Here is a 13,031-nt window from a genome sequence, read left to right on the forward strand (position 1 = left end):
CTCCGTAGAAAACAGAGAGAAAGATATGCTAAAAAAAAAAGCATCTAGAAGCAATTCCATCCAATTAAAACATTCAGCTTCATTTGGGGGTGATCAAATGACTATGTCAATTGATGAACCTTCAAATAATGATGTCCAACATATAAACATCATTCAGGATTTCACTGTTCTACAAAAAGTGTCAAAGAGACAACGAATTTTCCGCGCTGGTGTTGATATCGATGAATTGGTTTCGTCTCATGAAGTATGTGTTCCTCCTGGTGTTAATGTCTATATAGTTGATTCAGAGGCAACTTCATCATTAAACAATGTGGCGAATCGTTCTGATTGTCCGAGTGATTCTATGGATTTCCTGACACGTAAATCAGGAAACACAAACATAGATGAAACGACCGTCTCTAATCAGTTTTTGATTCAACAGGTTTTCTTGAAATTATTTTTTCATATTTCTTATTCAATCAGCCTTATATTCTTTTTTATTGAAATTTGAGAACATCCTATTCAAATAGGCTCCATGTGTTGTTCGGGAAGAGTCAAGTTTTGAAACAAGTATACCATCACCTCGTAGGGGTAAGAAACAAGTATAATTATATTATTCGTCCTTATTCCATTGTCAACTCTTGACACTCTTCCAGCAGTGTCCTTAGCCAGATCATTCAAACAATTCGATGGGTTTACGCCAATTGTCTTCTGTTCATTTTTAAACTCAATAGGTGGGGGACATCGTCGCTTTGTTGGACGTAGACAACTATTGCAAGTTGTGCCATCTGAAGCATATTCCTTGCCGTATGTGCCTTGTTGCAGACATTGTAAAGCAAAACGATTCTATCATGAAACAAACGGATTTTGCTGTGCAGATGGGACAATTTCTTTGGCCACAAATGATGTCCCTGATCAGCTTTATGATCTTTTTACCTCCGATGCAAATGAAGCCGCGCATTTTAAGACCTATGTTCGGACTTATAATAACAAGTTCGCGTTTACATCTTTTGGAGTTAAATTCGATAGAGATCTTTGCAGACGAAATAAAGGGATTTATACCTTCCGAACTCAGGGACAGATCTATCACTATATCGACGATTTAGTCCCTTTAAATGGTCGTCCTTCTTCTCTCCAATTGTATTTCTATGATACTGAGCACGAATTAGAAAATCGTATTTCTGATTCAGACAGAATGAACCCATCAATTATAGTTCAACTCATCGATATTCTTCGCATAAATCCATATTCTTTGTTTTTCCGATCTCTTGGTGATTTGCCAAATTTGGAAAATCAAGTAATCCATATAAGATCAGATGCTGGCCTAGATCAGCGTGTGTTCAATGCCCCGACATCTTCACAAGTTGCAGCAATATGGGTTGAAAATGAAGATGCAGATCAGTTGGGAGGACGGGACATTTGTGTCTTTAGTCATTCTGGTGGAAGTCATATAGTTCAGTATTATTTTGGCTGCTATGATCCACTTCAGTATCCGCTGTTATTTCCTTTTGGGGATACTGGTTGGCACCAAGGCATTAAAAGGATCAATAGAGGAAGCACAGTAATATGTAATGAAACAATCCGATCAATAGATCCTCACCAATCAATGTCAGCAGAAGAATTACTTACAAGAGAACAACGAGGTTAGAGTATAATCTTAATCTTTCCATTTTGTACTTAGAGCATTAGCATTGGTCTATACATATGCATATGCAAAATCGCCTCTTTTACATATCCACTTTGTCATTCAAGCAAAATTCTCACATTGGTTTATGCATATTTGACACAAAATAATAATAAAATATTATTATTTTATTATTATTATTGTTTTGCTAAAATCAATTTTTTTATATATATTTTGCAATTAGCATCCACTACATACATTTGACATTAATAATATAAATTCAATAATAAAAAATATACTTTTTTTTATATATTATATTAAAAATATAATAAAATGAAAAAAATATATATAATATATTATAATAATAAAATGAATGTGCAAGTGAAGATTTGTTGTGTTGTTGAAAAATGGAGAAAATGAAATGATTGTGAGAGAGAGAGTGGGAGGAGAGATAAATAATGATTACAATAATATTTGTGGGGTGAATAGTGGTTATCCAAATTTAGATAAGCACTGTTCATAGGTAGCTAAATATTTGGATATGCATAAGCCAATGTGGAGGATTTTATGGTCATATTATGCAAATATGACTTTGCATATGCATATGCATAGACCAATACTAATGCTCAGTTTGTACACGTCCAATTTTGTAATATTGCATTCCCCTTCAACTTTTGTAGCATTAAACAGAAAAATGAAGGATCCAATTATTTCGTGTCGTGAGTATTATTGCTACAAATTACAAATCAGAGAAAATTTCAGATCAATTTTGTTGCTGTCTGGTCGTCTATTGCAACAATTCGTTGTTGATATGTATGTTAAGATCGAGACGTCAAGATTAGACTATTTTCGAAGCAAACAACAACATATTCGATCTGAGTTATATCAAGGTATTGTTGATACCATTACACTTGGGGAAACTAACGCTTCTAATGTTGGAAAACGGATTATTCTGCCTTCGTCATTTATTGGGGGTCCAAGAGACATGCGAAAAAGATATATGGAAGCAATGGCTTTAGTTCAGCGTTATGGTAAACCAGACATTTTTTTAACATTGACATGCAATCCAAATTGGCAAGAAATTTCAAATGAATTACGCCTACATGAGGAGAGTCAAAATCGGCCTGATTTAGTTGCTCGGGTCTTTCGTGCAAAATTAGAAGAATTAAAGGATCGATTATTCAAGCAACAGATATTTGGAAAAGTTTCAGCATATGTTTATGTTATTGAGCACCAAAAAAGAGGCCTTCCACATGCTCATTTTCTAATTATATTACAAAGAGATTGGAAACTCTATGTGCCTGAATCTTTTGATGACATTGTATCGGCAGAAATACCTGATAAAAATACGAATTTGCACTTGCATAACGCCGTTGTCAAGCATATGATGCATGGACCATGTGGAGTGTTGAATCCAACAAATGTTTGCATGAAAAAAAATGGTTATTGCAAAAGCCATTATCCAAAAAATTTTGCATCAAGTACGACTGTTGGAAATGATTGCTTCCCAATATATAGGCGTTCTGACAATGGAATAACTGTCAAAGTGAGAGGTCATAATTTGGATAACCGTTGGGTCGTTCCATATAATCCGTATTTGCTTGCAACATTTGACTGTCACATTAACGTCGAGATTTGTTCTACTATAACAGCAGTCAAATATCTTTATAAGTACATTTACAAAGGGCATGATCGTGTTGCTTTCAATTTGGTTTCTGAACAAAATAATCAACAAATTGATGAAATCCAACAATTCCAATCAGCCCGATGGATTGCTCCGCCTGAAGCTATGTGGAGAATATATGGCTTTGTTGTTAATGAAATGTACCCAGCAGTGTATAGCTTACATTTACATCTTGAGGATCAACACCAAGTAACTTTTCGAGCAAATGAAGACTTAATCAATGTTCTCAACTCTGATCGGTCTGCAAAATCGATGTTAACAGAATTCTTTGCATTAAATCGAGTGGATGAGAATGCCAGGACATTGTTGTACAAAGAATTTCCAGAATTCTATGTTTGGAGCCAACAATACAAAGAGTGGACTTGTCGAAAAAAGAAAACTGTTATAGGTCGAATTATTACAGCAAATCCATTTGAAGGTGAGAGGTATTATCTGCGGATATTGCTAAATCATGTAAGAGGACCTTTGTCATTTGAAGATCTTAGGACAGTTGATGGTGTTGTGGCTCCAACTTTTCGTGAGGCAGCAACTATGCATGGTTTGCTACAGAGAGACAGTGGTTTAGAAGATTGTTTACATGAAGCATCTCTATATCAAATGCCGTCCAGTTTGAGACGGCTATTTGCAACTATATTGGTTTATTGTAATCCAACCAATCCGAGAGAGCTTTGGGAACGTTTTGAGCAAGATATGTCAATTGATTTTAGGTCAACTGAAGATTCTATGTTGACTGTAAGAATGCAAGTTTTGCGCTCAATCTCTTTTACACTTGAATCAATGGGGAAACACATTAATTCATTTCATCTTCTTGATGACGACATTTGTTTTGATGAAGACCAATTCGAATCTAGGGAAATCGATGATGAATTGGCTGTTGAAATTCCAGAAGAAGATAATGCTGCATCAGAAATCCTTAATAGTGAACAGCGACATGTCTATAATTCAATTTTGGAAAATGTTTTTTCAAACAAAACTGCTACATTCTTTGTTGATGGCCCTGGTGGGACAGGGAAGACATTCCTGTACAAGGCACTTCTCGCTGCAGTAAGATCAAGAAAATTAGTGGCACTTGCAACTGCTTCATCTGGTGTTGCTGCATCTATCCTTCCTGGAGGTCGAACAGCACACTCGCGCTTTAAGATTCCATTAGATACTGATGAACATAGCATGTGTTGTGTCAGTAAACAAAGTGCCATTGCAAAGCTACTACGTGTAGCAAGGTTAATTATATGGGATGAGGCCCCTATGTCAAGAAAACAACACATCGAAGCTTTAGATAAAATGTTACGAGACATTAATGATTCAGAGTTAACATTCGGTGGAAAAGTTGTCGTTTTTGGTGGAGATTTTCGCCAGGTTTTACCTGTGGTTCGTAAAGGAACAAGACAAGAACATGTTGACGCCAGTTTGGTTTCTTCTTATTTGTGGCCTACATTGATCAAACTTCGTTTAACTGAAAATATGAGAGCAAGATTGGATCCAGTTTTTTCAGAATATGTGTTAGAATTAGGCAACGGAATGCCACCAATCACAATTGACGAAACTGTAAAAATTCCTAATGGCATGCTTGTTCCCTATGAAGATGACTGTACTTCTTTGGATCATTTAATAGATGTTGTTTTCCAAGATATTCATGAATATTCAATAAATATTTCAGCTATGATGAATCGGGCCATATTAACACCAAAGAACAGTTATGTTGATGAAATAAATACATTACTGATTCATAGGTTTCCTGGTGAGCTTAGGCGATATTATAGCTTTGATGAAGCAATAGATGCATCTGAACAATCAGTTATGGAGGATTTTTTAAATACTCTAACCCCAAATGGACTTCCTCCTCATGAATTGTTACTAAAGATAAACTGTCCCATCATGTTGCTTAGAAACATTAACCCTTCAGAAGGACTATGCAACGGAACACGTCTAATTTGTCGGGCTTTTGATCGAAATGTAATTGATGCAGAAATCGCAGTTGGGCACCATAGCGGAAAAAGAGTCTTTATTCCAAGGATCCCATTCTTGCCAAATCTTGATGAAAATAGTGGTTTCCCATTCAAAAGAACTCAGTTCCCTATCAGATTAAGTTTTGCAATGATTATAAATAAGTCACAAGGGCAAACATTGGATTTTGTTGGGATATATTTACCTCAACCTGTTTTCTCACATGGTCAATTATATGTGGCTTTATCAAGGGCTAAGACTGCATCTACAGTAAGGGTTTTAATACGGCCGGTGTCGACTGATCGATCAGAAAAGAACTGTACAAAAAATATTGTCTATACAAAATTATTAAGATTAGCATGTTCAGATTAATGTTCTACAGGTAATGATTTAATTGTATAATTTGAGTTTAACTACTTAAACAAAATTATGCATTTTATAGAATTCTTTTTCTATATGTTTAGTATTGTGTTCTTTATTTCTCATTGTAATTTTTTTTTTTTAATTTAGTATTGGGTTACTACACTTACACCTTTAATATTTTTGTATGTGAACAGTTTTAAAGATGCGGACGGTTTATACATCGATAAAAGATATCACTCCAAGTACAAGGAATTGGAAAATCAAAATGATCGTGGCAGACAAGTCACCCAAACGAACAGGCCAACGCTCACCAGTGAAGTACCAAAGCCTAACGTTGATTGATCCAGAGGTATAATATTTATTTCTATCTATTGTCTTTTATTTTTTTTTGGTGTACTGACAACTGATAAATGATTTTGTTATTTTTGTATCATATTTATTAAGTTTTGTATTTTTATTTTTTTTACTACTAATTTGTAAAAAATCTTAAATATATTATTTTTTTAAAACCCAAAAATAATTTAAAATAAACAAAATTATTATACTCAATTATTTATTACAATATTTTTTTTTGTAAATTATTTATTTCAATTTCTTATACTATACAGGGAAATCGAGTACAAGCAACAATGTTTGATAAAGATATAGACTCGCGAGATGATACTTTACATATTTTCCGGTCATATTACATCAGTAATGCATATGTAAGGCCACTGGATCCGAAGTATAGAATTGAAACACATGAATATCAATGGATCTTAAATTCCAAAACGATAATTGAGGAAGTTCCAAAGGATGAAGAACAATTGGAGGCACCAAAGTACCAACTCATTCCGTTCAATGAATTAGACGCTTACAAAGACTCAATTGCAGAAATAGGTAATTCACTCTTGATTTTAGAATATTTAATTATCAATTTATTAAAAATTTAAATCTTATTTGTCAGATGTTTTAGCTGTTGCAATCAATATCAAGCCATGTAGAGAGATAACTTCAGTACATGGACCAACAACTATTCAGGAAATATATGTCATTGATCAAAGGTAAAAATATTTTTTTGGTAGTTCACTTTTTTAAAATTATGTTTCAATCTTTATTTCTTGTATATTCTGTTAATTCTTTTTTTATTCCAATTTTTGTAGCTTAAACCTCATATGTTTAACTATGTGGGGTCAATTTGTGCAAGATGAATGCAAAAAAATCTCAGAAATAATTGGGACAAAGCCAGTTATACTTGGAACAAGAATAAGAGTTGGTTCTTATAATGGTATTTTTAATAATTAACAATCTTATATTTTTCTTTTATATTGTATATGCTTGCATTAATCATGATCTCTATTTCTAATGAAGGATTGTCTCTTTCATCACGTCCGAAAAGTAAATTTATGATCAATCCTGTTCTTCCTGAGGCAACTTCATTGCAAGAGTGGTAATCGTCAGAAATAAGTCATTATTTGTTTCGTCCTACTTGAATATTAAAATCTTCATATTTTTATTTCTTATGTTGCATTTGTTTTTATGAATTTTAAGGGCGGTAATTAATGATTCATTACTTGAGAGTATTATTGCAAGATGCTTGACATACCCGTCTACATCGCTGTCTTCTGTTGGTATACGAGAAATAATCAAGAATTGTGATGTTGCTGAGTTGATCAAAAGTTTACAACCCATGGCGGTAAAATCCTATTCTTCGTAACAAATTCAAATATTTATACAATCAATTCATCTAAAAAATTATTTTTGATGTAATGTAGAAAGCAAAATTTTGGATAAAGGCGAAGATAATAGTGGTTGACTTGCGCCAGATATTTTTTTACATGTCATGTATTGGTTGTTATAAAGGAACTGGGTATGATTACAATGATAGCTTCCTTTGTTACCATTGCAAACACCAAAGTATTTCCCAACCACGGTATGTATCATTCAAATTTTTTGTTCTGTTTGATAATTTATGTGATAAATTTAATGTATAGCTTTTATTGATTCTAACTTAAAATGATATTTCCATTAATTTTATAGTTGTCGAGCATATGTTCAACTCGACGATGGTACAGGAAGACTATCTGCTGTTATGTTTGGTGAAGTTGTAGAGGAAGCATTCGGTTGTTCGGCAGTTGAGTTGATGAAGCATACTGGTGATGTATGTTTTCTTATTTTCTATTACCTTTATTGTTGTGAGTAAAAACGTCCGTCTTATAATTTTTGACATATTTACTACATTAATTTCCAGCATATATATTCTTTAAATTTTTATTAATCATGCAAGGTTATTAAAAATTTCTTTTGCAGGAACATTTGCCTTATATAGAAAATCTTGTAGCACAAGTTTCACAGAAAGAGTGGATGATTGAACTTTTAGTAGATCCCAATCGACTCAACCAACAACAGCACAAGAATTTCAATGTCATTTCTATTGATGCAGTACAAGAAGACACAAAATGATGGATCATAGTAAAAACATCAAAGGACTCATATTTTGAACTGATGTTTTTGTCGAGTTTGTTGCTAAAACTATCGATGTTATAAATATGTGTTGGACTATGTTATATTTTAAACTAATGTTTTTGTTCGGTTTGTATTAAACTTATCGCAAGTAACTTTGCTAAAACTATCAATGTTATAAATATTTGTTGGAGTATGTTATATTTTAAACTAATGTTTTTATCTTCTAATCTATGCAAGCATGTAATTATTATACTCTGCTTAACTATCATTACCCTTAAATATTTATTAGATTTCACATTTTTTCCTATATGTCTTAATTTATTGATTGAAATAAACTTTTTTTATAGAATATATATTATTTTTTTAAAATAATTATTTCACCCAACTAGGCAAACGTGCTTTGCACGTTATTTTGACCTAGTATATATATATATAAGAAGAGATATGGTATAGACGTGGCAATATCATCTCATCATCCCCTAAAGTCCAAGGTCAATCTCATATACATCACGAGTTATGTATTGATCAACAAATATAAAGCAAAAAAGTCAACTCCTCTTCTTTGTCAAAGTTCAAGAACAGACGAAAAAATAAATAAAGGAAAATAAAAAAGATAAAAGTTTGAGCTAGGCATGAAGTAAAAAATGTGTTGGAAAACGAGTAAAATCCATCGATCTCACTGTGCTAGTTGCTGCATGCTGCTGCCACCGAAAGTTGTATTTCCATATTGCATTCATATTATATATTTCATGACTCATATGGCAATTACACGGCCCTTCTTTTTGTTTCGAACGCGTATTGCTTTTTCCTTGTCTCTCATTTTTTTCATAAGAGTTGTACAAGGAAAGCAAGCTGGTTGAATCATCCAGCGAAGAGTGGACAAGAAAATGATGATTATCTGAATAATATCTTACAAGCAAACAACTGCGCGCTGTTATCCTTGACATTAATAGCCTTTTCCTATATAATCCGCCAACTGAATGAGATTGCGTCGCTTTCAAAACTCCTTATACCCAAATTCATTTATGATATCACGAGCTTAAGCTATAAAAATTAGCTTAATATTATATTTCAGGTTGTAAAATTAATTTTATTATAAATTAGATCTAATATATTATAAGAAATCGTATTAGACATTTGTGACCAGTTTAATTTTATAAAATTTTTTTGTAGTTGTATCAGTGCTGAAATACTTTATTATCATAGAAGCTCTACTATATATTGACATCAATCATTAAATAACTTTGATTTTAAAATTTAATGGTCAATGAAAAATATTAAATTATCAATATAATGATATGAATTTTCATAGTTGTTTCTTTGAAAACATCGTGCCAATGACTTGATTACCATATTTCGTGGTAATTCAATATATCGCAGCACTACCCCGTAAATCCTAAACATTGTCCTCACTCACGTCATGATTTTGCTTAATCCGTAACAAATATTACCATATACCATATGGTTTATTATTATTATTGATATTCATTATTCTTTAAAATAAGTATTTTTTCCAAAAAATAAATCATCCAAAAGGCATATTTAGAGAAGGAGAAAGGAAAAAGAAATCATTACTTTAAAGAAAAGTATCATTGGAAACGTAGGCCGGCAGCGGATGACGACCATAATGAGCCAAGTCATAACAACTCTTACCTAATGTACCAATAATTTTTTATTTTTATTTTTTATATTTTGAGAAAAAAAAAATAAAACAATAATATAATTTGGGCATCGTATAAGTGCATACCAGTTCAGCTCTCCTTCTAATTAGGTTATAATAATAGAGTCTGACCGATTGTACCAGTTAATATATAGTAATCATCTACTCAACAAATATATATATATATATATAATAAATGAATACGGAGATAAATTCAAATAATTGATTTTTATTCACCTGCCGGCGCCGGCGGTTGACAGAGCCATCTTGATGTTGTCGACCTGATCAGCACTTACATAACCATTTGTATTACTTTTCCCTAATCCAAAACCAGTTTAAGGTTCAGCTCTTACGTCGTACGTTCCAAAACGGCAGGCCTGCAAAAACCAACCAAGTCATAAAGAGTCAAAAACCAACCAATCTTATTTCTCTCCTATCTATACCCCCTTTTCATTTTATTTCTCCAAAATCCAGATTTGTTTCTCAGACAAACAACTTTCTTCTTTTCACCTCTGCTCTCAGATCATCACTTTCTTCCATCCCCACAAATTATCTTCTCTCTTCCAGATCATAGTCAATCTCTTGGGCACTCAAAGTTTCTTCTTTTGGTCCTTCATGGCCGTATCTCCGCCCCAAGCTTTCCCGCCTAGAAAACGCCGACCAATATCGGCCGCTTCCTTCATATCCCCAAAACTCTCTGACCGGAACCTTATCCAATCTCTTCTCCTTTTCACCCAAGAAATTTCGTCCCACACACCTTTCCAATTCCTTCTCAAGCGCCATTCCGTTTCCCTCATCCGCAAATCCAAGCTCCTCGCCATTCTTTTCGAAGAGCTTCTTCTCTGCAATCCCATCCCCGCTCTCTCTCCATCTGCCATCCTATGCTTAGAAGAAATGCACGTGCTTTTGCAGAGAGTCAAGGCCCTCATCGAGGACTGCTCCAACGGTAGCAAGATGTGGCTCCTCATGCAGACCGAGTCGGTGGCCAACGGTTTCCACGAGCTCACCAGAGAGTTGTCCACTCTGCTTGATATTTTCCCCTTGCAAGAGATTGACTTGAACGACGATGTTGCAGAGCTAATCGTTTTGATCAGAAACCAGCTCAATTCCCAAACCAAAGTTAATGGCGTTGTGGATCCGAGAGACGACGAGCTCAGGCTCGAGGTGTTGGCCTTGCTCGACCGGATCAAGAGGGAAATCGTGCCAGATCATTCCGAGCTCGCCGAGATCTTCGCTAGGCTAGGGCTTCGGGACGCTTCGAGTTGCAGAGAGGAGATAGAGAATCTCGAAGACGAGGTCCAAAACCAGGGCAACGAGAAATCCAAGTCCGAGGTAATAATCGCCTTGATTGGACTCGTTCGCTACGCCAAGTGTGTTCTTTTCGGAGCTTCGACTCCGAATACGGACATCCGGAGCCGGGAAACGCCATCGGAGGCAATTGTACCTGCTGATTTCAGGTGCCCGATCAGCCTGGAACTGATGCGGGACCCAGTCGTCGTGGCAACCGGACAGACATACGATAGGGAGTCAATCAAGATGTGGATCGAATCGGGACATGCCACGTGTCCAAAGACAGGTCAGAACCTGGTCCACACGGACCTTATTCCAAACCTCTCTTTGAAGAATCTTATAGCAATGTGGTGCCGCGAACAGAAGATACCGTTTGAAATTACGGCCAATAGTGTGAAAGTCAACGGCGTTACAACGAATAAAGCGGCGTTGGAAGCTACGCGGATGACGGCGACGTTTTTGATTAACAAATTGTCGGTCTCTCAGTCAATGGAGGCTGGCAACGGCGTCGTTTACGAGCTTCGTGTACTTGCCAAGACAGACTCTGATAGCCGGGCCTGCATTGCCGAAGCAGGAGCTATCCCTATGCTTGTACGTTACCTTGGCTCGGATGTAGGTTCGGAACACCCGAATCTCCAAGTTAACGCCGTGACGACGATCCTCAACCTTTCCATCTTGGAGGCAAACAAGACGAGGATCATGGAGACTGACGGAGCCTTGAACGGCATCATCGAGGTGCTACGCTCTGGCGCTACGTGGGAGGCGAAAGGGAATGCAGCGGCCACGATTTTCAGCCTCGCAGGTGTACAAATACATAGAAGGATACTCGGAAAGAAGACACGTGTCATCAAGGGATTGCTGGAGTTAGCCGAGTTGGGGCCCCGGAGTTCCAAGAGGGACGCGTTGGCAGCAATTCTGAATTTGGCGGCAGACAGGGAGGCCGTTGGGAGGTTACTGGAAGGAGGGGTAGTGCGGATGACCGTTGAATTGATGGATCAATTATCAGAGGAGGCGGTGACTATATTGGAGTCGGTGGTAAAGAGGGGCGGCTTTGTCGCTATTGCGGCGTCATATATCGCCATTAAAAAATTAACCGTGGTGTTAAGAGAGGGATCTGAGAGAGCCCAAGAAAGTGCGGCGGCAACTCTCGTCACAATCACGCGAAAAGGTGGTGCAGAGTTGGTGGCGGAGCTTGCGTCGACGCCGGGGATCGAGAGAGGGATATGGGACTTAATGCAAAGTGGAACACCTAGAGCCAGAAGAAAAGCGGCTACGCTTTTGAGGATCCTCCGAAGATGGGCTGCCGGTTTAGATGGAAATGTAATGGATGACACCATAATTTCCACCACACACATGATAAGTTCGTCCACAACAGCAACAGCAACAGCATTGCGCGTGCCTGCTTAAGATTTCAGTCTCCTCAAAACATTCTTTGAAAGGTTTTCAGAAGTACACTTGTTTTTTCTTTTTCTTTTTTTCTTTCTTTTATTTGTTTTACAATTCAATGTAAAAGATCTCATCAACGCTGCTTTTTTCTTTCTATTCTTCAAGTAACGCCTATTGATTCTTTGCTATACGATGTTTAAAATATAATTAATTACAATGGATTTTCATTATTCCATAGCAGGAGAAACGCTGGATACGAAATAACTAAGTTTTGATATAAATGAGTTTAGATTAAGTCATATTAATCTACTAAGATACTATTAATAAACGCTCAACTCACTATCAACTCGTATAATTCGAATAAATTTTATATTTAACATAAATTTATGCCTATGTTTATTTTGTTAGGATGTAATGCTGATATTATTATTTGACTATTTAATATTTAAATTTTTTTATTATTTTTTCGTTGGTGTAATTGTTTTTGGAGATATTAACTATCATGTGACTATTAAAAGCTCAAGTTATTAATTTTCTTATGTATTAAATTATGAGATATATAATTTTGATCATGATTTTAGTTGTAGTTATAAAGACTTATATAGTTATTCTTGTATTATAAATTAAATTATGTTAATAAAGTAAAAATAAATATA

General features: G+C 35.4%; 2 protein-coding genes across 2 annotated transcripts; both read left to right on the top strand.

Moving 5' to 3' along the window:
* The first annotated feature begins 2,414 nt into the window (after positions 1 to 2,414).
* Positions 2,415 to 8,036, top strand: LOC118348045. Its single transcript, XM_035688795.1, has 8 exons — positions 2,415 to 5,550; positions 5,789 to 5,943; positions 6,203 to 6,473; positions 6,541 to 6,637; positions 6,737 to 6,861; positions 6,945 to 7,023; positions 7,614 to 7,734; positions 7,884 to 8,036. The coding sequence occupies exons 1-8, from the start codon at positions 2,415 to 2,417 to the stop codon at positions 8,034 to 8,036; spliced, it is 4,137 nt and encodes a 1,378-aa protein (XP_035544688.1).
* Positions 8,037 to 9,975: 1,939 nt separating this feature from the next.
* On the top strand, positions 9,976 to 12,540 carry LOC108981516 (U-box domain-containing protein 16). The gene has a single exon (XM_018952712.2). The coding sequence runs from the start codon at positions 10,315 to 10,317 to the stop codon at positions 12,394 to 12,396; it is 2,082 nt and encodes a 693-aa protein (XP_018808257.1). The 5' UTR covers positions 9,976 to 10,314; the 3' UTR covers positions 12,397 to 12,540.
* The last annotated feature ends 491 nt before the right edge of the window (positions 12,541 to 13,031 follow it).

Source organism: Juglans regia, chromosome 3 (genome assembly GCF_001411555.2).
Source record: "Juglans regia cultivar Chandler chromosome 3, Walnut 2.0, whole genome shotgun sequence".
Lineage (NCBI taxonomy): Eukaryota > Viridiplantae > Streptophyta > Magnoliopsida > Fagales > Juglandaceae > Juglans > Juglans regia.